At 28.9% G+C, this 23,193-nt stretch overlaps 1 protein-coding gene across 1 annotated transcript in view; it reads right to left on the bottom strand.

Annotated features, from left to right (window-relative positions):
* LOC107454874 (cell adhesion molecule 4) overlaps nucleotides 1–23,193 on the bottom strand; it is a 38,938-nt gene that overhangs the window by 5,447 nt on the left and 10,298 nt on the right. Inside the window, exons 2-5 of the mRNA XM_016072207.3 lie at nucleotides 9,634–9,741; nucleotides 4,047–4,261; nucleotides 3,114–3,249; nucleotides 1,596–1,729 (exon numbers count right to left, since the gene is read on the bottom strand). Coding sequence (XP_015927693.2) covers nucleotides 1,596–1,729; nucleotides 3,114–3,249; nucleotides 4,047–4,261; nucleotides 9,634–9,712 — 564 coding nt within the window. The 5' untranslated portion in view covers nucleotides 9,713–9,741. The remainder of the gene's footprint in view (nucleotides 1–1,595; nucleotides 1,730–3,113; nucleotides 3,250–4,046; nucleotides 4,262–9,633; nucleotides 9,742–23,193) is intronic.

Here is a 23,193-nt window from a genome sequence, read left to right as displayed (position 1 = left end):
TTCCAGATGGCTAACAACAAATTTTAAATTAGATGATGTGCAATTCAGCATATTTTAACCATTTTTTATAAGGTCAAAGTTGGAAAACTGAAAATTCCTGCACAAAGTCATCCCATCTGACGGTGCATGCTCACTTTATTCTCACAATTTCTATCATAGCACTTCATGATATTTTGACATCATGATGTTGTATGTATATTAATATATTGCGGGAGTTATGTATTTCCTTATCTTTATGGAAGACATAAGAATAAGTGTAAATGATTCCGTTGTTACTAGTCTTTATCCTAACGAGGTCTTTATAAGAGATTTTGACATAATAATTTAAGAACTATATGGATGCATTGGGATAAATATGATTTTACTTATCATTATAGAACATGCAAGAATAAAGGAAAATGCAACTACCATTACTTTTGTCTCATAGTTTTAATCCAATCAGACGCATTATATTATATTCCGTAATTATCACGGAATATTTATTCTCAGATTTCTTTTCAAATAGTGAGTTCCACATTGATATTCGAGTGAGGCGAAAAAGACAAATTCTATAATATCAGATGAATGACCAAACAAGTTACAGATTACAGAACTATTCAGATTTTGATGTATGTTATTCCCTGATATGTAAACTTTTCTCAAAAATGTATGTTTTTACCTGACTTAAATATTAATTAGGCAACCAAGCTGGAATTGGAGATTTTAGCTCCGTCTTCTGCAAAAGTCAGTCATCAGATTTTGACAGTACATATATATTTACTTGTTTAATAATAACTAGTCAATCAAACTAGTCTAGTTGATTTTGATCTCGTCTTCTTCACTAGTCATTTACCAGACTTTTACAGTGCATGTGTTTTTTCTAGAATAATCTCTCTCTTAAATATTAAATAGCGAATAATAAAATGCGCAATAATTTTAGAGTTAGTAAGAATTGTAAAATTACTTACTTAGGACAGTGCATATAAAACATCCTGCAGAAGTCATCAATTTTAAAGCTATATATTTATCCATTGAAATGTTTCAAACAAGCCAGTTAAATGTTAAACATGTCTTACTTTGTTTAGAACTACATTTGCTACATTTTATTTTTAATTTTAACCATAAAGTATTTTTTTTTTTTGTAATTTTGAAGTAACTACATTTCATAGAAAATATTATTGTATTATTGTATCAGCAAAAATAATTCAAAATATTGTATCAGTAAGAGTAAAGGTCAACGAAATATTTTAAAAAACTATTCAAGTTATAAATATACTAAGGAAAATTGAAAGCTTTACTTATTTTAGTTGTTTACCAATTTGAATGAAAAAAAATTATTCTCATTCCAAAATATTCTCGTCTGGTTCAGTGCTTTTTCTGATTAAGTAAAATACGATATAAACAAGATTAAACTGTAACAGAAACGCATTGGAAAAGTTAGTAAAAAATTACTCTTCACAGAAATAATTAAATTGTAAATTTGAAAGAATCTTAAATATTGATTAGTAATGTGTCATATAATTGAGAAAAAAAAGAAACATAAGTGCTTCACAATCGGGAAAAACGTACATTATTTTTTCAATTGCATGGCATTAATAATTAATATCTCTACTCACTAATTGATCGTTGATGTACCATTTGAGCTCGGGTGCTGGTTTTGCTTTACCAGAATTGCAGAGGATTGACACATTATCTCCTAATTCATAATATGACTTCTCTGTCATTAAAATTGGACTATCTGAAGGAGGAACTAAAATTAAGAAAAATTAAAATTTTTAAATAAAAATAAGGTTAGTAATAACTAATATAATACGAGTAGTTATATTAATTGTAATAACGAAAATAATTATTATTAATGATAACAAAATTCTTAATAAGAAACATCACCGTTAAAAGTCAATATCTGTGTTTATATCATCTGTCTCAAATTTTAGTATCTGCAATACTTATCGCATGAAACCTTTTTTTAATCTCACAATAGTGGGAAAAATTAATAAATAAATAAACAAAATCTCATTAAATATTCTGAATTGAGCTAGTTGCAATTGAAATTCACAAAAATATTTAATTTCTTTTTTTCAATCTAGATTGAAACTAATGCAATTAATTGTTCCGTTCACTTCAAATCTATCCATATTCCCAAGTTAGAGTTTTGCGAACGTCTGTTAAGTAGATAATTATTAGTAATAATTAGATAAAAATGTCCGGAATAAAACTACTGCTATTTTTTGAAATCTATTACAAGAAAACAGGTAAGGTTGAAAAAAATTCTTCCTATATATTAATGTGACAGTTAATAGATTTTCCCCATCGATTTCTTTGTTTTAGTTCAAACTGCTTTCAATAGATGGCGTTGTCAAAAAAAGTAAAAATTTATAAGTTACAAAAAAAAATAATTCAAAATTCCATTTCCATTTGTCACATTTAAACATATAGTAGTGGTTGATAAATATCTTGAATGCATTGTTAGACGATTTTTCAGTCATTCGATTTTTTTTATTTATTTTTTTACTATCTGCAGTGTAAACTGTCGATACTTTTGAGCTTATATTAGGAACTTTAGGAGGCAAAATTTCTAACTTATTACGTATTTTCTGCATGACTTGTTGAACCTTAACTTTTCATTCTGTTATACTTTCTTGAATACCGTCAGTCATATTTAGGAGAATCTCGTACAACAAATATACGTAAATCTAACCATAAAGTATGATATTATTTAGCTTGTTATGTAATCGAAAAAATATTATTCAAGAGCTTTGCTAGATTAATTTGTTTCAATCTAGTTCATACAAAATAAAAGTTTATAGCATTTTTAAAAAAAATAAAATGCACTTTTATTGTTAAATTATTATTTAAATATTGCTCAAAAAAGCAGTATGACTATATTATAGTTTTAGAAAAGCTGCAATATTTTTGTGTATGTAAGATGTTCGCAACAATTTGCAATTTTAGAGCTTTAAAAAAAATAATTGTTTCTTCTTCGCATAAGATGCTTTTGATTGTTCCATGTTACAGAAGCAAATAATAATAATTTTAAATCTTGCTTGCCATAAAAATGATATTTTCTATCAAAGTTTGTTTGAATCATTATTTCGATGTATAATTACCAACTACTAAAAGAAATGTATAATTACCAACTACTTCTAACGTTCGAGTAGTCTGCATGCATCTGAAATTAGGCTTATCTGTCGAAACTTGACAAGTATAATTACCATAACTGTCCATACTCAGATTTCTTAGAAATACTGTGCTATTTCCAGACCTAGATAACTGCAAAGTAATATTTTGTAATTTGCATTATTACATTTATACTTTTTAATATAACTTAAAAATACACAAATCGTGAAGTAGCTCATAGTGTTAATAGAAAACTTACAAAATAACTATTTCCAACATTAATTTCCTATTTTTTTCAATTGCATTTGTTGCTCAAATTTTGTTTTAATTCATGTCACCCACTGTTCATATTTTTATCTACGCAATATATCTTAAAAATGTAAATCCAAAATAGCAGTGAAAATTATTCATTGAAAGTGTTTAGTAACTTTATTTATGTGGAAAAAAACATACATACACTAATTTTAATTTTGAATGACTAACCCGTCGTCTAAGCAATCAAGTCTACAAACTTTCTGCATTAAATTTCTTTTCGAATTTAATTTTTATGCACTATTTTATTTAAAAATTTCTGTTAACATAGCTGCGTAGGTGTATGAGTACACGTCTGGCATCTAAGCACATATCTAGTTTAGATTAGTTTAGATTAGATTAGACTATTTAGATTAGCATATCTCCAGTTGTTGTCAATAAAATTGCATATCTAATGTTGGTGGGTTATAAATATCATATCTAAAATTGAGTTTAAAATTGCGCATCTAAAGTTGAGGAGTTATAAATTGCTCATCGAATCTTACAAATTGAATACATAATATTGATGATTGAGTGCTGAATATTAATTGAATTGAATAAATAATAAACTCTTATTGACCATTAGAAATATACAACAGACATTCAACAGACATTTTGAATTTTCCGGAGGATCAGTTAAGACATGTTAATTTACTTACATCTACATCTACACCCAACTGGGTAAAAGCTTTGAGGGGAGGATTGGCTGCGGGTACATATCGGAAGAATTCTCTGTTGTTTTTGTACCATTTGACTGCGTACAATGTTTCATTGCCGAGATCATATCCACACTGTAAGCGAACGCTGTCTCCAGTTACCACTGGATTGGGAATATGGAGCTTATGTATCCTAAAAGGTGCGTGAGATCGGGAACCTAGAATAAAATTTTTAAAAAAAATATTGCTTTGTCATCTAATAATAAATTTTTGGACACCAGAAATAGAAAAATAGTTGGTTAACTGATTGTTCTTGCTGGATTTTGAACCCTGAATTTTTCGATCGATTCTAGAGGATGTTGACATGGTTCTAACATAGACAGATCTGCCCACTTCGTTATGATACCATTCATAGACGAAATTATGACTTTTGTCCATCAATAGTGAACGTCGCAGCACAATAGTTACCTTTTTCATCCGGGTAGTAACATAGTCCTAGTCCATAAAATTGCTACAATGTAGTAATTGCCTCCTTGGCATCCAAAATATTTTAGTAGGAGTTGGCTATGAACATGAAATGAACTTGAGCCATAGGTATCTGTACATATCAAAAGAAACAACCTTAGATCCTAAACTAGGGACGGGCAAACTTTTTTGGTCAAGAGTCAAAAATCGGAAAAAAAAGTTTGGTGGATTAAGTAAAAACTTCTAAAACTAAAAAAAAACGATTCATGAGTTTTAATTTAAATATTTTTAAGATAAATGAAATTGCGATTTCATTTTTAAAAGTTGCTTACATTGAGGTTCGAAGTGAGATGTACTTATTTTAAGACTAAATGCTTGTCTGTTAGTCTACTTCTGAAATGACTTTTTTCTAAGGTTCATGTTTGAAAAAATTTGTTCACATATATAAGATGAAGCAAACATAGCACTGATTTTCTGGGCATGAGATATTAAATTTGGGAAATTAGCTTTTGGTAGCGCTTTGTAAAACTCAAACATTGTCATATTTAGAAACAACTGCTTCAGATGATTGTTAGATTGCAACTGAATTAATTCAAGCTGTAAATCAGACCTCACTGTTAAAAGGCATGATAAAAACATCTAATTCAGTTTGAATGGCACTGAAATCTTGAAATCTGCTTTCAAGCTCAAAATGGAGTTTTTTCAAGCTATCTTCATATTTGAAAGCTTTTCCTAATTAGCCAGGAATCACGAGGGCCGGATAAAACCTTCAGGCGGGCCACAGTTACCCGCGGGCCGTAGTGTGCCCATCCCTGTCCTAAATTCCTCTCCAAAATATGTTTACTCCCCAACCATGAAAAAGCACGCATCCCAGTCTTAAGTTCTCTATCTTTTAATGACTATTTTTAGAGTACATCGTAATTTTGATTCCGGCTAGACAGCGTGAACAACACTTTATCTGATAACCCTTATATTTAAACCTCTAGTCCTCAACCGAAGAAAAGAATTTCAGCCTCAATAGGTTTACTGACCACCTTCATAATAAACTCGCATCACTTCTATAGTTCTCTTCTCCTAGTTCAATAGCAAAGAGAACGAGGCCTTAAACGGACGCCATGCCACGGGAGAAATTATTCGTCACAAACTCACTTTTGCCTCCATCAGTAATTTAAAATTTAAAAAATAGAAACATAATTTAGCTCATTAAACCAAGAGTCAGAAATGAAGCCTCATTTGCAGGAAAAAAAATTCAAAATAGCAAAATGCAAACAAATTATCATTGGAAGAATTTTTCCATTACGTAATTCAAAGTTATCTTCTCATAATTTATTTCTATTTGGATATTTCAAAAATTTCTCTTCAGTATTTGAAACTTTACTCTAGGTTTCTTCTGAATTTACTTTTTCTGTATTTCAAATTTTAAAGCAGATATGGAGGAGAATGAGAGTTTGCGACGAAAAGTTCCTCACTTGGTACGGCGTTCTTAATCACACTACCATCTACATAGGAACAAGCCAGTAAATAAACAAAAAGGCGGATGCCGAATGAATCTAAACCAAGACGATCCATTGGCAAAGGCATCTTAGTTTCAAGTGTGTCTATCTTAGTTTTATTGGCTCCCCAGCCACTTTATTTTAACACCATCGTTGAACAGCCGACTAATTTTTTTGAGTTTACAACTACTAATGCTCAATTCCGTAGCCTTCTAATTTTGAACCTAATCCAGTAGACGAGAGAACTCCTGGACCAAGTATTAGAAGAAATTTTGATGGAACTAACCCGCATTTGGGTTACATGGAGAAGAAAACCACTCAAACCTGTCACGGTTAGTCTGGCGTCAAGGGGACTCAAACCCATGATCTGTCATGATGAATCATGAACCCGATTCATCTCATTGAAAGGCGAACTCTATTCCCTGAGCCATTGTGACATTCCTGGAAGTGTAAAGCCGATCCACTCGCTTTACCATTGTGAGAGAAATAGACTAAAATATAAAGAATGTGCCAGAGGTGGATGCTGCGGGAAAGATTTGATCAGGCCTTCTCTGTTCTGCTTTGCCCAGGTACCTCCCCCAGCAAGTTTTGTTAACTAGAGCATTTCTTCTTCCGGATACTACTTTTAAATGTCTGTTGCTATTGCTCTGAATTATTGTGATTGTGACTTTACCAGTGAAAATTAAAGAAAAAGTGTTTGATTTGGTTTTTTCAAAATTAGAAAAACATTTTCATTTAGAAGTTCTCTGCGAAACGTATGGACTTTTTTATAAATGCCTTATTAAACGAGTCTTACCATCTCTTCAAATTAAATAGACTTAAAGTCGTTTCACTCCTTGTAGTATGATGTACCTTTTACTATGATGTTTTATTATTTTCTCATTGTAGTGCTAATTTTATTTCATTTTAAACTATAATTTTTGTAAATTTGGTTTAGGTTATTCTTACTGGTTAATTTTCCATTGTATTTGGAATGATTATCATTATAATTTTGCTGCTGGTGTTGTGTTTTCTTTGTTTACCTGCTCTTTTTCTTTACTGACCTTTGAATATGATATTACTATTTATATATTCATTGCCCATGCTAAGGATTTCAAATTATTTGCCAGTTTTCAAAATTCTAATCCAAAGGCAAATCTGAAAAAATTTTTATGATTGATTTTTTCAGTAGCAAACTTTTAAGCAAAATACATATTTATTATAAATTGAATTATTTTATAAAAATGCAAATACAAAACAAGAGTCATTTTGCTGTTGGGGAGGAGTAAATGAGCAATGAATGGATAAATTTTTCCTTTTGTTCGAAAACAGCATTCGCCAAGACTTTCCCCAAAGTAACAATTTTTTTTGTTGCCAAATTTACAGTTTTATCGTATTTGGTTAGATGACAAATGCTTAGCACAAGCTATGTTTAGATAAAAATCAAATAAATAGCTATATCATTTGTGTGTATAAGGATTTAAAGCCTATAGTATACTTTAAGATTGTTCTGTCATTTTTTTCTTTTTTAAGTATTGAAACTTGAAACTACCAGAATGCTATATCAAACGTGTGTGTGGGGGGGGGTCTTGAAACAACAATAAGTTGACTTGTTTATTTTAGTCAGGTTTTTGGCTATCTATAAAGTAACATTTCTAATCCCCATTCCATTTTCATAAAATCTGAAGAATCCATTTGTACTTTTATAATGTCGCTCCAAAACATTTTTTTGTGTAATATTGTAGATTCAAAAATTATTGACAATAATTTTCTAACATTTTAATTTATTGTATAAAAAAATTTCATGAACTATAAAGAAGCTTAAAAAAAATTAGTTTGTTTTTATAAACATAATGCAAACTATAGCTTTTGATAAAGTATTAATTGATGTCAGTGTTTTATTTATCGGTATAAATCAGGTGACTTGACTTATTTACCCAATTGTGTATCAATGCTTTATTTTCCCGTTCAGAGCTGCTCACTAACGTTCCTGTATCAAACTGTAGTAACACACTATGCTTGTTTTAAGAATAAACCGGTTTTTAAAACACTATCCCAGTATGCTGAGCACAGTACACTAGTACCAGTATATGCTGGCTCTAGCATGAAACTAGATAATGAAACTACAATTTAGGTATTATACCGGAGCCAGTATCCTGCTAACTTGTGAAACACCAGTTTCGGTATGATACCGGCTGATGAAACACTGGGTCTGGTATAATTCCCGATCCAGTATCATACCAGAACCGGTGTTTTATACGCCGGCATGATTTTTTTTATACCAGGAATTTTTTCCAATAAGGTACCCTCTTGAATTCACATTTTAAGTTTCTTTTTATAGTTATATTAAACAATAAAATTTAATTTAGTAATAAATTATATTTAAAATTAAATTGGAAATATGAAAAGGAAATTAAAGTTAACTTTAAAACTAGCATAGTGTAGGTATAAAGAAGTATGTTTTTTTAGAATATAATTCTTTNATTAAACAATAAAATGTAATTTAGTGATAAATTATATTTAAAATTAAATTGGAAATGTGAAAAGGAAATTAAAGTTAACTTTAAAACTAGCATATTGTAGGTATAAGGAAGTATGTTTTTTTAGAATATAATTCTTTTATCCTTACACTTAAGCAGTGTTTAACTTTAAATATTCAAAACATTTTTAAATGCTTTAAATAAGTATTATTTTTATACTGTCCTGTTATATTTTATTAATTTATATTAAATTTTCCACTGGCTGCAGCTAGTAGAAAATTGACCATAGTGCTTACAAAGCAGGTGACCAATTCAGCTAAATCTTGCATATTAAAAAAGATAAACAATGTTGCATTTTCCTGTTTAAACCAATATAATATGCTTACATTAATGTTGTTTTCCCTAACTTAGACCAGTCCATTTTTCTGATGTCAGTGTCTCATTTCCTTGTACAGACCAGTAAATTCGACTGATATCAATTTTCCATTTCCCCGTAGAGACCAGTTCATTCTACTGATATCAGTGTTCCATTTCCCCATAGAGACCAGTTCATTCTACTGATATCATTGTTCCACTTCCCCGTAGAGACCAGTCCATTCTACTGATTTAGACCAATGCAGTGTATTGACCTACTCTACTGATATCAATATATCATGACCAGTCCATTGTACTGATCTACTCTACTGATATCAGTGTTCCATTTCCCCGTACAGATCAATACATTTTTTTATTGATTTCTATTGGTCATTTTTTGCAGGGCAAAATTTACAGCCTCAGACGAGTCAATAATCTAACTCAGGACAGAACACTACTTCAGTTACAAGCAGACACTCCTATTTATATAGGCTTGACAACGAAACCTCGAAACTTTTCTCAAGATTCAAGACGATTCTCGTATAACTCCGTAAATATTAATACTACTACTCTGAAAATTAAAGTGTCTAGAACAATAGTTTCTTTTTTCTCCCTAAAATGGTAGCCAAGATTATCGCAAGTCGGCTACATGATTAAATTACATTAGAGTTACATGATTTTTTCGCATTTTTTCTTATTAAACTAATTATTTAGGGTCCGTTTAAGATATTTAGCCATATGCAAAACTATATAAATATTTGCAATTACAAAATAATTACAAATCTATATTTAGAACTTTCTAATAATATTCATACTCACTGAATACGGGGACGGCAGTCATGAGGATAAGTAGGAAATTCTCAAATGTTGATGCCTTGAATGATGGGTCTTTAAGCATATCTCGCCAACTTTATATCAGACATAAAACTGAAAAAGATTTTTATTTATTCGAATAAATTTAAATTCACTTATAAAATTTTTGTTACAAATAGATTTATCCTATGGTATTAAATATTCCACATGAAAATATTTATTTGTATGAGAATAGTTCTGAAATAATTTTTCCTGCAATTTTTTTAGGTTAAATATTAATAAAGAATAAAACCAGTAGTCTGTAAATTAATACCAGAATAAAAGTCAGTTTGAAGCTGATTTTAAAACCTCATCATCTCAAATATGCCATTCCACCAGAAAGGAAGAAAGGTGTTCAACCAACGTGTCACCTATGTGCGTTAGTTAGAGTGCGAAAAAAACACAAACCACTCTCAATAATTTGCCATGATTGGTTCTGAGAAATTGAAATTTAAAACTTTTTTAAAAGTATTTTAAAAATTTGATTTGTCTGGAACTATTCAACCAACGTATCTCAAGTTTTGTATTTTGTTCACATACATTCTTTAAAATCATGTAAAAATTGTATACCTTACAATTTAAAATGATTTCGACTATTAAGTAAAAAAAAAAAAAAGTTTTTTTTACGGAATTACCTTTGGATAAGCAAATTTTAAAATTTTGTGCAGAAGTATTCCAATTCGTTTAAAAAGTTCGAGATATGGTGAAATACGCAAAGAGTAAAATTAACTTTAAGGGGTTCAAACCTGGTCCGCTATCCTAACCTCCTATATTTTAGAGATCAGAAATCCCTCGGAAAAAGACATATAGGTTTTTTGAGAGATAGAGTACGCCTTTGTGTCTAATTTTGTAATTTAAAATATCGTGTGCACTAATTAGTTAGTATATTTGAGGGCACCCATTCGAAGCATTAAGGTTGATATTTAGAACTTTAGAACGTGAAGATCAGATGATTAGATCAAAAGTTATTCAGGGTGGTTAGTTTTTATTACACACAGTATTTAGTACATCATTCATAGACTTCCACTAAAAAATCAAGCTAAGTCTTAAAACAGGAAAGGGAAAAAAAGTTAAAAATGCTTGTTCAAGAAATGACATAAAAAAAATAACACTAAAAACGATATTTAAAATGGCAAATGGGTTTACCATATCGCTCCAAATTCTAACAACAGTGGGATTTACAATATCGTTAACTGGTATTATTGCTAATCAAATAGCCACGAAAAGGACATATAATGTCTAATGAAATTTAAAATTACGCTGTGATATTTGGGTTTAATAAGATAATATTAGCAGATAAATCCATCTTGTATTCAAAATGATTGAATATGATGGTTGGGATATGATCATTGCCTCTATCAAATAGAAAACGTGAAGTGGAATGAATGAAGTCTAAAATGGTTATACTGCTTGTATTTTGAGACAATTTTATATATAGTTTATGAAAATAACTGTAATGAATATTTTTTATAGTTTTTTTAATTATTTTTATTATGATTCACAAACAAATAGAAACTATGTAAATTCAATTAAAAATTTTATGGCATATAAAAATTAGAAAACTAAATTTGCACATGAATACACATTATTTTTATTTTTTCGTACTTCTAAGTTATCCACATTTCTCTTTAATTTCGCTAAATTTTTTAATCTTGCTTGGTGTCTTTTTTTTTGTTCTTATTATATATAATATATTTAGACTGTAGGAGTGCAAGTAGTTATTTATGTATATGATAATTAAAATGAATGAAAAGAATTGCATTCATTACACGCCTTTATTTTAATGGCTAAAACTAATATTTATTATGTATGTTTTATACTCAATTATTTCTAAACCGCATTTTCGTGTCTAAATTTTTTTATTTTTTAATTCACTGAAAATAAATTAAGTTTAAGTGTAGAATAAGCTTCATGATCACAAAATAAAATTCATGTTAATTAAGTTCTCGAATAATTAAGAATATTTTCTCTATATTTTAAATGCGTCTTTCTAACTACTGGAAAATTGTGAAAATGAACTACTGTTGTTAATTATTACTGTGTAATTAAATTTTACTAGTCTGCATGAATCATTTTGATTGTAACATGAAGTAGTAATTTGCATTCATCAAATCATTATGGCTTATTTATAATGCATACCAATAAATTTTAAATTGAATTTTATCTGACTAGCAAGTGTGTACTTACATGTTTACCGTTTTATTTATCAGATTCATTATTACTCAATTGTAGTTATTTGTTAACTAGCAGTTTCACTAAATAGTCAAAATAAACACATTTCCGCCTGTCTGCTTAAGATACATAGATTGTAACTGAATTGTAAATTAAGTTACTTCTGTTGTTTCGGTAAATTGTACAATTTGTAGCACAATCTAATGTATTAAGCCTTTGTAATTATTCTAAAATGTAACAAATATACTGTTAAGATATTGACACTAGTTGAAAGTTTAAAGATAATTTTAAAAATGTTGATATATTATTCTGTGTACTATTAATAACGTCTTCATCGGAAATTATTCATTGCAAAAGTTACTAATTACGCTCAATATATCAATAAAATAATTAAAAGAGCAATTTTGAAATAATTAAATAATATTTAAAAGAGCAATTTTGAAATAAAATTGTTTTTTTTTGTTCAGAACAATACTTAATTTTTCAAGATATAATTCAAACTTAAAACTTTTTTCTTTAAATTTCTAATGTCTGGGAAATATGCATAAATGATTATTATAAGTTAAAATTTATCACAATGAATAGTATAAAATAGTTTATTACATTAAGAATAAAAAAATAATGCGAGTAAAAAGGTTTCGAATTTGGAAAGTAAGAATTGTTTAAAAGCAGAATAAAAATTAAACGTCTTAATAACATTTAATTTTTAAATCTAAAAATTCTGTTCACTGATGTATTTTACAAATGTTTCATGACTAAGTGGAAAAAAAAAGCTTACGCCTTGAAAAACAGAAATAAAAAATATTAGTTCAAGATTAGCTGTAATTTTAATAAACATATAGGCATAAATACTATAAATAGTTTAAGCATAAAATTCCCTTGAGAAATGCCGTATTGGAGGCTAGAAATTTTGATCAGACTTGTTTTCCTAAAACAAAACATTAAAAACAAACTAAAATATCAACGGATCTGATAAATAAATATTTTTGTATTAGATTGGCCTAATAATGCGTCTCAAATGAAACAAATTGCGTAAAAATATATACAAGTTTTAACTATATTTAAATAATTAAATGTTCTAACCATCAAAAATTTTCAATACTTATTTTAATTAAATGAATTTTGTAACTATTTTCGTAATGAAAAAATAAGCTTAGAACACATAATTAAAAAGAATGTTTGTACAAAAAACGTATTTATTATTGTAGTTTGTTGTATTAGATTATTTAAATTGTGTAATTTTACAAATGCATGCACTGAGGAAAAAAAGTATTGTTAAAACTGCCAGAATAAGATTAAATTTGCCGTGATTGTATGGGAAAGCCAAAAACCTCGGTAAATTAACCAAAGCGCTTTTAAAATTATTTTGCTAAAATTTACAATAAAATATAATTTTATAATGTGTGATAAAATGTAATTAATGTTATAAAATTTCTTAATTTTATCATACTACATTAGAGCATGGAATAAAAACATTTATTCGCCTTCATTTACTTTTCAGCTTTGCATTTTTTTATTAAATGTGTAGTAAAAACAAATATAGAATTTACAGATTAACCAGAATTTCTGGTAAACCGTTACAGCATAAATGGAAAATTACCCTAATAAATAGTTTGAATACTGTACATTTTGGTTTTATTACCAGATTTAATTTTTTTTTACTAGAAATATATCATTACTGTACAGTACGGTAATTTTAAATTTTTTTTCCTGCTTAGATGTTTCGTGATGAGCACTATTAATGTTCGATTTTCTACTTGTAATAAAAAATAAAGTATAAAAAAAGAAACTTCATGGATCTCAAATAGGAATTAAAGTTTCAGAAAAGAGAAAAGCAAAATATTTTGGAAATGACGAAGGTCTAAAGTAAGCTTCACACCGAATCAAAACTTTTTCAATTTTAGCACTATCGTTGGTATAATTAAAAAAAACAAACCCTTCAGTGCTGAATGTTCCGATAAAGCTTGTTTCGTTGACCCCCCCTCATTGTTTCTAATATTAATTCACCAAATATTAATAATAACCGATCTCAAATATTTTTTTGATGCCACTAATCTGTGTTAAAAAAAATTCTAAAAACAATTGATAAAAAGGGCCGTTACAGTATTCACTGCCTACGAATGCCGATTACTTAACTATTTTAATGTGGATATTATTGTGGATACATAATTTATGTGTTGCAAACCTATATTCAATATGATATAAGAGTTTATTGAGCATGTGCTTCCCTTCCTTATCTGACTTTATATTCTAAAAAAAAACACTTTGAAACTGTTAGTTAAACTAAAACGCACATTATTAATATTTTTTAGTGAATCTGGGCATCCGTAGTGATTAAGATACTGAAAATACGCAGTTATGTAAAAACATCAATATTCATACCTAGGCGATTGTATATATTCTAATTTTGTTGTCTTATTTCTTAAGTTTTTATTTTATTTTATTTAGTTTGTTTCATTGTGTTAACTTATAACATGTTGCATAAACATATTATAAAGCAAGACAACTTTCGGAAAATTGGTGAGATTCCAATGTGAACGTTGATTTTTATAATAGATTAAGAAATCGTTATTAATTTGTTTGGTTTTTTTATTGCATTTAATAGTTTCGGGAGTTTGTTGAGAAAAATTGCTTTAAATGATTGTTAGCTTCGAAAATAAATAAAAGTTGAGCATTTATGTTCAATATTTATTATTTAGATATTCAATATATGGTTTTAAAATTTTCGTAAATTTCAACACTTTCCATAATCCTAAAATGATGTAATAATTTTAACCATTTCCTTTAGAAGCAAATCTTATTAAAGCTAAATATACTAAAATTACATTTGAAAAGCGACCAGCATAAGAGGAATTCCATATGGAAATACAAAGTTTGAACAAAGACATGTGAATTCTGCCGATTTAAATTATAAGTAAGATAAATGTTTCACATTTTTCTACATTCTTATAAGTAAAGTTAAACTGAAACTTATCAAACTTCAAAATAGGATTTTTTTTTTCAAAGGCAACATTCAACATTTTATGTATTTTTTCCACTTCCAAATTGCGTAACATAAACTTTGAAAAATGGTAGGATATATTTCCACACATGTTTCCTTTATTTTATTCCAGTAAAGTGATATAGAGAGGATGGGTAAAACTTGGACATTTTCTAAAGTGACATTTCGAACGACAATTCTGCGTTTTTTTTTCTCTTTCTTTTGCCATATTATCTTTTGTCAACTCGAGAGTAGGATTCGAAAGGATTTTGGCGCATTGTAAGTCTTATTTTAAAATATTGAAATATGCAGAAATCTCTGTCAGAAAATAAAATTCTACAAATTGAAACATATTATGATAAATTTCTAAGATAAAAGTATTTACATTCATGATTCTCCTAAACGCATTAATTTTATTTAAAGTGGGTTGTTTGGATTACGTTATATGATAGTCATCTAAATATGGCTGCTATGATATTTTTTTCTTTATACAATATCGAGTATAGTTCTCTTTAAAGATTAAGATTTATAATAGTATTTAAATTAATCACTTTTCCAAAATCTAACAAAAGAATTGCTAGACTTCCTTGTGTCAAGATGGATCTTCCGGATAACGCTAATATAAAGAATGTGAAAACACTAAAGTATCTAGGTGTTATCTTGGATCCACAACTCACCTGGATTCCCCATCTTGACGAAGTTAAGGATCGTGTACAAATGTTCAATCACAAATTAAAGAGGATTGCTAGAGTCACCTGGGGTCTCAACCATCATGTTCTAAAGAAGATCTACCTCCAGGCAACCGAGAGAATCATCATCTATGCGGCCTGTGTCTGTTTTAGAAACACAGTCAAAATAAGAGAAAAACTAAAATCAATTCAAAGAATTCCGCTTATTACCATTACCAAATCTTATAGGACTGTCAGTACTGATGCACTCCAGATACTGGCCGGGGTAAAACCAATCTACTATAAAATCATCGACGAGATTTACATTAAAAGAAATATCTGGAAATAGAGGATAGAAGACATCAATTGGCTTGGTAATCATATGTACTTTCCTGATCACCTCTTACTACCTCCCAAACTGGTTCATCCCTCAAACTCTCTCGCGTTGCTCTGGGGGAAATTTCTTCCAACTAACCATGGCATTGAAATCTTCACAGACGGGTCGAGAAGTATAATAGTATTTACCAAATAAATTAATATCCAGCAGATTTATAACTATTAGATATTACTTGAAATTCATAACTATTAGGTTGCATTTGAAATTTGTAATTATTGGAGAGCATTTGTAATTTATAACTAGTACGTAATATTTAAAAAAATAGAAATGATGTACTTTTACAAATGGGCAAAATCAAGCAAAACATTTTAAATACATTCCTTAAAAATTAAGTTTTTTGTGTACTCCAAAAAGACAGTCTTGATTATTCAGTGCTTAAGGCACTGATCTGTCATCATGAATTAGGAGGATTCGTTCCCCATTAACAGCTTGAAGCTCACTCAGTCTCAAATGTATGGATACTAGCTTATCTGGGAAACAAAGGAGGATCATGTGCAACGCTGAACATATTGTCACTGACATACCAATTTTAACAAAATTGATGTGGTTCTGTCTCTTTATAGGCTGCTGAGGGAGTACTTAACTTATCAAATATTGAAAAATGTAAAATTGAAAATAATAATCTTGAAGTTATTCTGATTTTATTAGTTTAGCATTTTCTTCCAATTTGTTTTAATTACATCTAAAATACAGTCTGGAATAAAACCACAAAAGTTTTAAAAGGTGGCATGGACAAAATTCTTAAAAATCAGATTTTTTTTGTTACTTAAAATATATGGGATTAATTATTTTTTAAATAGTAAAAATATTGTTTTGATCTTAATTATGACGTGATAGATAGAGCTTTTTTCCATGTCAAACTTCAAAAGATGGTGAAATTTCTATAGCTTTTTATCCATGATCCTGTTCTTATACTTTTCTAAATTATTAAACATAATCATTTCAAGAGAAGAAAAAAAAACAGCAAAAAACTTGAAACATATAAGTGTGATTTTTTTGCTTGCTTTCAAACAGTTCGAGAAACATTTTATAATTTTTTTAAATTTGAAAAATTGAAAAAAATTGAAACTTTAATTTTAAAAAATTTCCAATGCTTTCCAAAAACAAACTATTGATACATACAAAAACAAGTGCTTATAACAAATAAAATCACGGGTTATAATATTATATCTGAAATATAATATTATAATGAGATTTTACATCTTAGCATAGTATTTTCTATAAAATCTTAAAATAAAAACAAAATCATTTTTATAAGATTCAATATTTTTTTTTAAGAAACTCTTATATTTTGGGTATCTGTTTGTTATTTTTGTTTTTTTTTTAAATATAAAATGAATTCAAAACAATACAAGCACTCTTCAAAATAAATAAATAAACAAAGAAATGGATCTTTTACCCAATAATTCATTAAAAATTTCTACCTGATTCTTTTTACTGGATTTCTTTCCGTATAATATCAATATTGCATGGTCACATAAAAGTAGTTTTTCTATGAAACTACTGAAATGATTATTTAATATTGCTTGTTTCGATTAAGGTATTTCTTTTCGATTAAAGCATATTATAGCTTGTCAGTTTAAATTTGATATTTTGACTAGCAAAGTTTGAACTTTTAAAATTTTTAATCAAAAAACTAATTTGGAATGTCATAAAATAGCTAAAATATAAGACAAATTTTAAAAAAAATCTGATTAAAAATTTTTAATTTTTTTACCAACCAATTTAATACCAACCTAACTGAAAAATAAATAAACATTTATTAGTAAATGCTTTAATAAATATGCAATAAAAGTGTGCAGAATACTAAAATTTAGAAAAAAATAAAAAAATAAAATTTTAATCGAAACAAACTTGGCATTTTTTTCTTTAACTCATTAGCAAGCAATAGAATTTTGTAGAAACAACTAGAATACAATATTCCAGAATATGAATCACTCTTTAGATAAGCTGAATATTTCTCATGAGGCACAAAATAATTTAAAACCTTTATTTTTGAAAAAAAGATAACATATGATTTATTTACAAACATTCTAACTTAAAACTACCTTGTGTTGTTTTTTGACACGAGAAGCACCTTTGGGTTCATTTTGATCGTTTTTTGCCATTTCTTGTGTCATTATGGAAGATACACGTGAGCTTCTTCATTTGTGACTTTTTTTGAAATTGTTTCTAATGCTGTATCGAATTTCATGCAATTCTATTGATTAGTAAAATACATATATATGGAAATACCTAAAACAGAAAAAATGTGCATTTTTTTCACTCCTATAAGAAAAACGTTTACTTCTGATGTTTTACGTCTGGTTTTGATTTTGCAGTACTGAAAATATTATGAAGATGAATTGTAGAACAGAGAATTAAGATTTGCAGTGCAAAAAAATTTCAAGCTCAGCAGTTTTCATAAAATTGTTGGGTGTCTTAGATTCGATTACTACAGTAGCGCAGTTAGTTTTGTTCCTATTGAAATATAAATTTGTTATTGCATCTGAAAGAAATCATAGACATGCTGATTATAAACAGTTATATTTGTTATAATGCTGGACAAGAAAGTACTGTTGGTGAGAAATTATTGTCATTTAAGGAAAAGTGAAAATTCATTGTATGACGTTCGAGCCACATAACTTTGATTTCTACTGATATAAAATGCAAAAAATAATTTCTTGAATGGCTACCTTTATTTGTTTTGTTTTTTTTAAAACCGGGCAAATGAATTATAACCTGAGAAAAGTATAGTTCTCTAATTATTTTATTCTCTCACTCCTAAGCTTTTGTCGCAGAGGGAGTCTTTTGCTTCAATGAAGCTGGCAGATAAAAAATTTCCGTAAAAATAAGCTAGTTTACAGGAATACTACCTTTGAATAATGGAAAATTTCCTCCTAATTTCAGTTTCACTTCTGCGTCGTGACATTAATTTTTGCTCTGCGAAATGAATACTATATTCTTACAATATAGGTGAAAAAGAAAAAGATTTATCATAATTCGGAATTGTTTTCGAACATGTTTGCAAACGGTAGCACAGAGAAGCCCTACACTATCACTTACTACAATAGTTCAAGAAGTAACTTAGGCAAAGCAGACTATTTGTTAAGGAGTTATGGCGGTTTTAGGTAAGTCCAAAATCCGATAAATATATATATATATATATATATATCAAAATGAAGAATAAAGCAAAGAAAAATAGTAGACATATGAAAAAAGGGGGGAAATAATAAGTAAAAAAATAACAAACAACAGTTTGAAGAAAAAAAAAAAGGGAAACTTATTGCTTTTCTTAACTTTCTTCGTGTCTTCTTGTATTTATTTACTTCGTTATATATATATATAATACAAGAGTACTGTATTTATACAGTACTCTTGTATTATTGTANTATATATAATCTTTTGATTTCTAATTTTTAATAATCTTTTACTGAATTAATTAGCATTTTAACCTTTTAATCAAAATTTATTTCACTAAGTCTCCTCATGTTGTAAAATTAAGTCAATTTCTACTTAAACCGTTTTATCGATTCCATGAAAAACAACAAAGAAATGTATCGCTTATGAAGGAAAACATACATTTTTGAATCAAATTAATGGAAAACAGTTCAACTTCAAATATTATCATTGATTAGCTCCTACAATCAGCTATCTCATAAAATCATTTTTCTAAAACTATCATGCAATTGCCATAATGCTTCCTCCAACAGAAGAAAAAAAAAGACAAAAAAAAAGTAAATCTCATTTTAAAGGGCTATCAAACTGTTCGAAGGATCAACTTCTTGAACCACTCATCAAAATTCTAGTCATGAACAAATCAATACCAATCATTATTCTCTTCCACTTAGCTTCGTTCTTATTCTATGGGCAGCGTTGAAAACATTTAGCCTTTGGATAGTACACCGATAAACTAAATATATAGATTTATCCCTTAAACGTGATTAAGGATTCTTCCGACATATTTCAAGACTTCCGCCAAGTTTTATTTTCTTGTGAGTGTTTTTCCCTGGAAGGTAAGAGTTGCCAAAAAAAGGAAATCATTACCTTTAACTGAAGATCCATATGATGAAAAGGAAGTAAGATAGCCTACGTGAATTACATAATTCTAATCTTAAGAATGCTGGAAATATGTTTTTGTTCGTTAAGTATAGTTTAGTAATGTTTGCTTGCTTGATTTAAGTGAAGATTTATAGTTTTTATTTGATAAAATTAAATGCATACTTTAAGTCTTCAATACATAAGGAATATGAATGTTATTCTGTAAAGACAAACATTAACATATATTTTTAGAATCCTTATCAAAAATGAGAAAAAAAATCATAAAATCTAACATAAATTCTTTAAAAAGTGTAAACGGTAAAAAAAAAATCACTGTACTTAATTGAGGAAGGCGTGAATACAAAACACTAAAAGTTGCTTACCTGCACTGTTAGAAATTCTCAGAAAAAATGGTTAAATAACAATCTATTTTATTCCTATTTTACCATATTCAAACAAAATTAATGAAGTCACTTTACATGCTTAATGAAGCCACTTTGCAGCAGCTTTGTACTTTTTATTGCTGAGAGGGCTAATCTGCCCGTCTCATGACCGAGAGAACGGAGGTTCGAGTTACTACGCTGACAACGCAATGCATCCATCATTCCCTCCACATGAACATTTGTGTCAGTGTCCTGCTCTCCCAACTCCACTGCACATTACCTAACGAAAAGCCTAGGTCCAATCCCCAATATCCAGTTAAATTTCTTCTTTAACGATTTTGAGAAAAAATGCTCTTAGTAAACGTTTAAAAAATCATATAGTTTTGTATTCCTGGTTTTGCAACAATACAGTAGCAAACGGTTTGTAAACCGTAAAATTAAAACATGCTTTTATCCAACAAACTCTACAGTTAATTGGATGGAGAGAAAGCTGCCTTTTATTTTACCGAAATTTAAGAATGAAAACTATAAGTGTGTTGAAAGAAGAGTGTTTTACTAAGGTGACCAGAGAAATGAGGAAGAACAGAGAAAAAATCCACAGACACTCTCGCACTAAGTTTATAAGTTCTGAAGAAGACATATACTTACAACTAATACAAGAGTACCGTATTGAACTCATGACTGTATGACCTTGAGGACTGTGAAGGGAGAATCACATGCTCATGTATATTCCTCACTGTCGAACTTGAAGAAATTAAAGACGTATATTAAAGGCATTTTTTTTATGCATCACATAGTACACTGAACATATGTAGCTTCGCAAATGTTTATGTATTTAATGTATCCCAGTATATATATAAAAGAAAATGCATACTATATTTATTTAACAACTTTGCTAGAAGTGTATTTTTTGTTGGTTAAAGTATGATTAAATGATGTCTGCTACAGGTCAGATACTTATTTGATAAAAAGCAAGCATGATATATAATATACATCCAATACAAAGTACGCTTCACTTTCTAAGCATAATAGCAGAGAATTGAACGCTAGCAAAATATGTTTTCAATTTTAAGAATAACCTTTTTATGTGGCACTGAATAATATAATATTTTCAATATCTAGTATGGTATTCGAAAAGAGATATTTGAAGTGAAAAACTATAAGTATTATTTTTACGGCAAAACTACGTACATAGAAATAGTAACAATGTATATGTATCAAAATGAAAGATTAATACTATGAAAACTATAATAAAATAAATGGAAACATAACAGGAAACATAAACAAGAAAACATATTTTTGTAATTTAGAAATAAGCGGTAGTTTCACAAAATAGCTTTAAATTAAATTGAAAAACTGAAACATTTAATTTAAGCATTTTCTGAAATTGCTAGTCATTCTTTCGGATGTCAGGCTATACGTAAAATATTAAGCATTTACTACTTTTTAGGCAGAATTTAAGCTTTTTAGGTAACAGTTCTGTAGTATGTCGAGGCGATATAAGAAATATGAATTATTTACTACTTTATAGGTCAATTTTAGGCTTTTTCATTGAATAAATAGCCAATTTAACGTTAACAATAAGTTAATGCGGTATATCTACATATATATATGAGGGTCATTAACCTGGTCAGTCCGCCTAACTTTGCATTATATGCAATGGGGAGCCACGTAACTGCCTGCATCGCGGCACCATCTATTGGTAAGAGGGACTGACGCATGCGCAACGTTTGACGTTGCATAGCGAAAGTACGGTTGCACGCCGAAGAGAAGGTGGTCACACAAGTTATTGTCCTCTCTCGGCCAATGCGGTGAAGACGACATTACATCAGTTTAGATGGGAAACGCTGGAACATCTACCTACAGTCCGGACGTTTCACTGTGCGACTTTCTGTACCTCTAAAACAAGCCATTCGTGGACATCGACTCACAACGGATGACGACGTGTATGATTGGGTCCAGGACAGGATCCGACAGCAGCCTACTAGCTCTTTTAAATATAGAATCAACTGGCTAGTATTGAAATGGGATAATTGTGCCAAAAGTTTTGGCGAATATTTTTGAGTATGTAATGAGTATGTACTGCATTTGAGAGTAATAAAATCGTTACCGTTACTTTACACTAGTGACCGGGTTTCATTTGTGCCCCTATGAATGAATGAATGAATGAATATATATATATATATATATATACACAAAAATTTGACAAAAAGAGTGAGATCTTTAAACTTGTAAACCATGTGATTATAAATCCTGATGATTAATTTTAAAATTGTATGAATATATAAATATTAATCACATGCCTTATTTTTAAATTGAGACAATATGAATCCCGATATGAGGCTTTTAAATCACGTGAATATGAAACTCTATATAGAATTTTAAAGTATGCAGAAATACAAATCATGATGCGTAATTTTTAGAGCACGTAAACACGAATCACGATGCATAATTTTCAAACCGCGCAAATACAAATCACAATGTCTAATTTTTAAAACACGTTTAAGTACGAAAATCAATGTTTGATTTTACAACCGCAAAAACGTATCACGACATAGAATTCTAAGCTCGCATGAATACCAATCGCTACATAGGGTTTTAAGAAGCGTAAATACAAATTACTTTATTGGATTGGATTTCGTATAAATACGAAAATCGATGTTTGATATTACAACCGCAAAAACGAGTCACGACATAGGATTTTAAGCTCGCATGAATACGAATCGCTACATAGGGTTTTAAAAGAGCGTAAATACAAATCGCTATATTGGATTTTTAAATCTCGTAAATAAGAATCGCAATGTACGATATTTAAATCGCCTGAATAAGACTCGCAACGTTCAACTTTTAAATCAGGCAAATACGAAAATCGATGTTTGATAATAAAATAGCGATTTTAAAAATGCA

The sequence above is a fragment of the Parasteatoda tepidariorum genome, chromosome 1 (genome assembly GCF_043381705.1).
Source record: "Parasteatoda tepidariorum isolate YZ-2023 chromosome 1, CAS_Ptep_4.0, whole genome shotgun sequence".
Taxonomy (NCBI): domain Eukaryota; kingdom Metazoa; phylum Arthropoda; class Arachnida; order Araneae; family Theridiidae; genus Parasteatoda; species Parasteatoda tepidariorum.
This window is presented reverse-complemented; position numbering and strand designations above follow the sequence as displayed.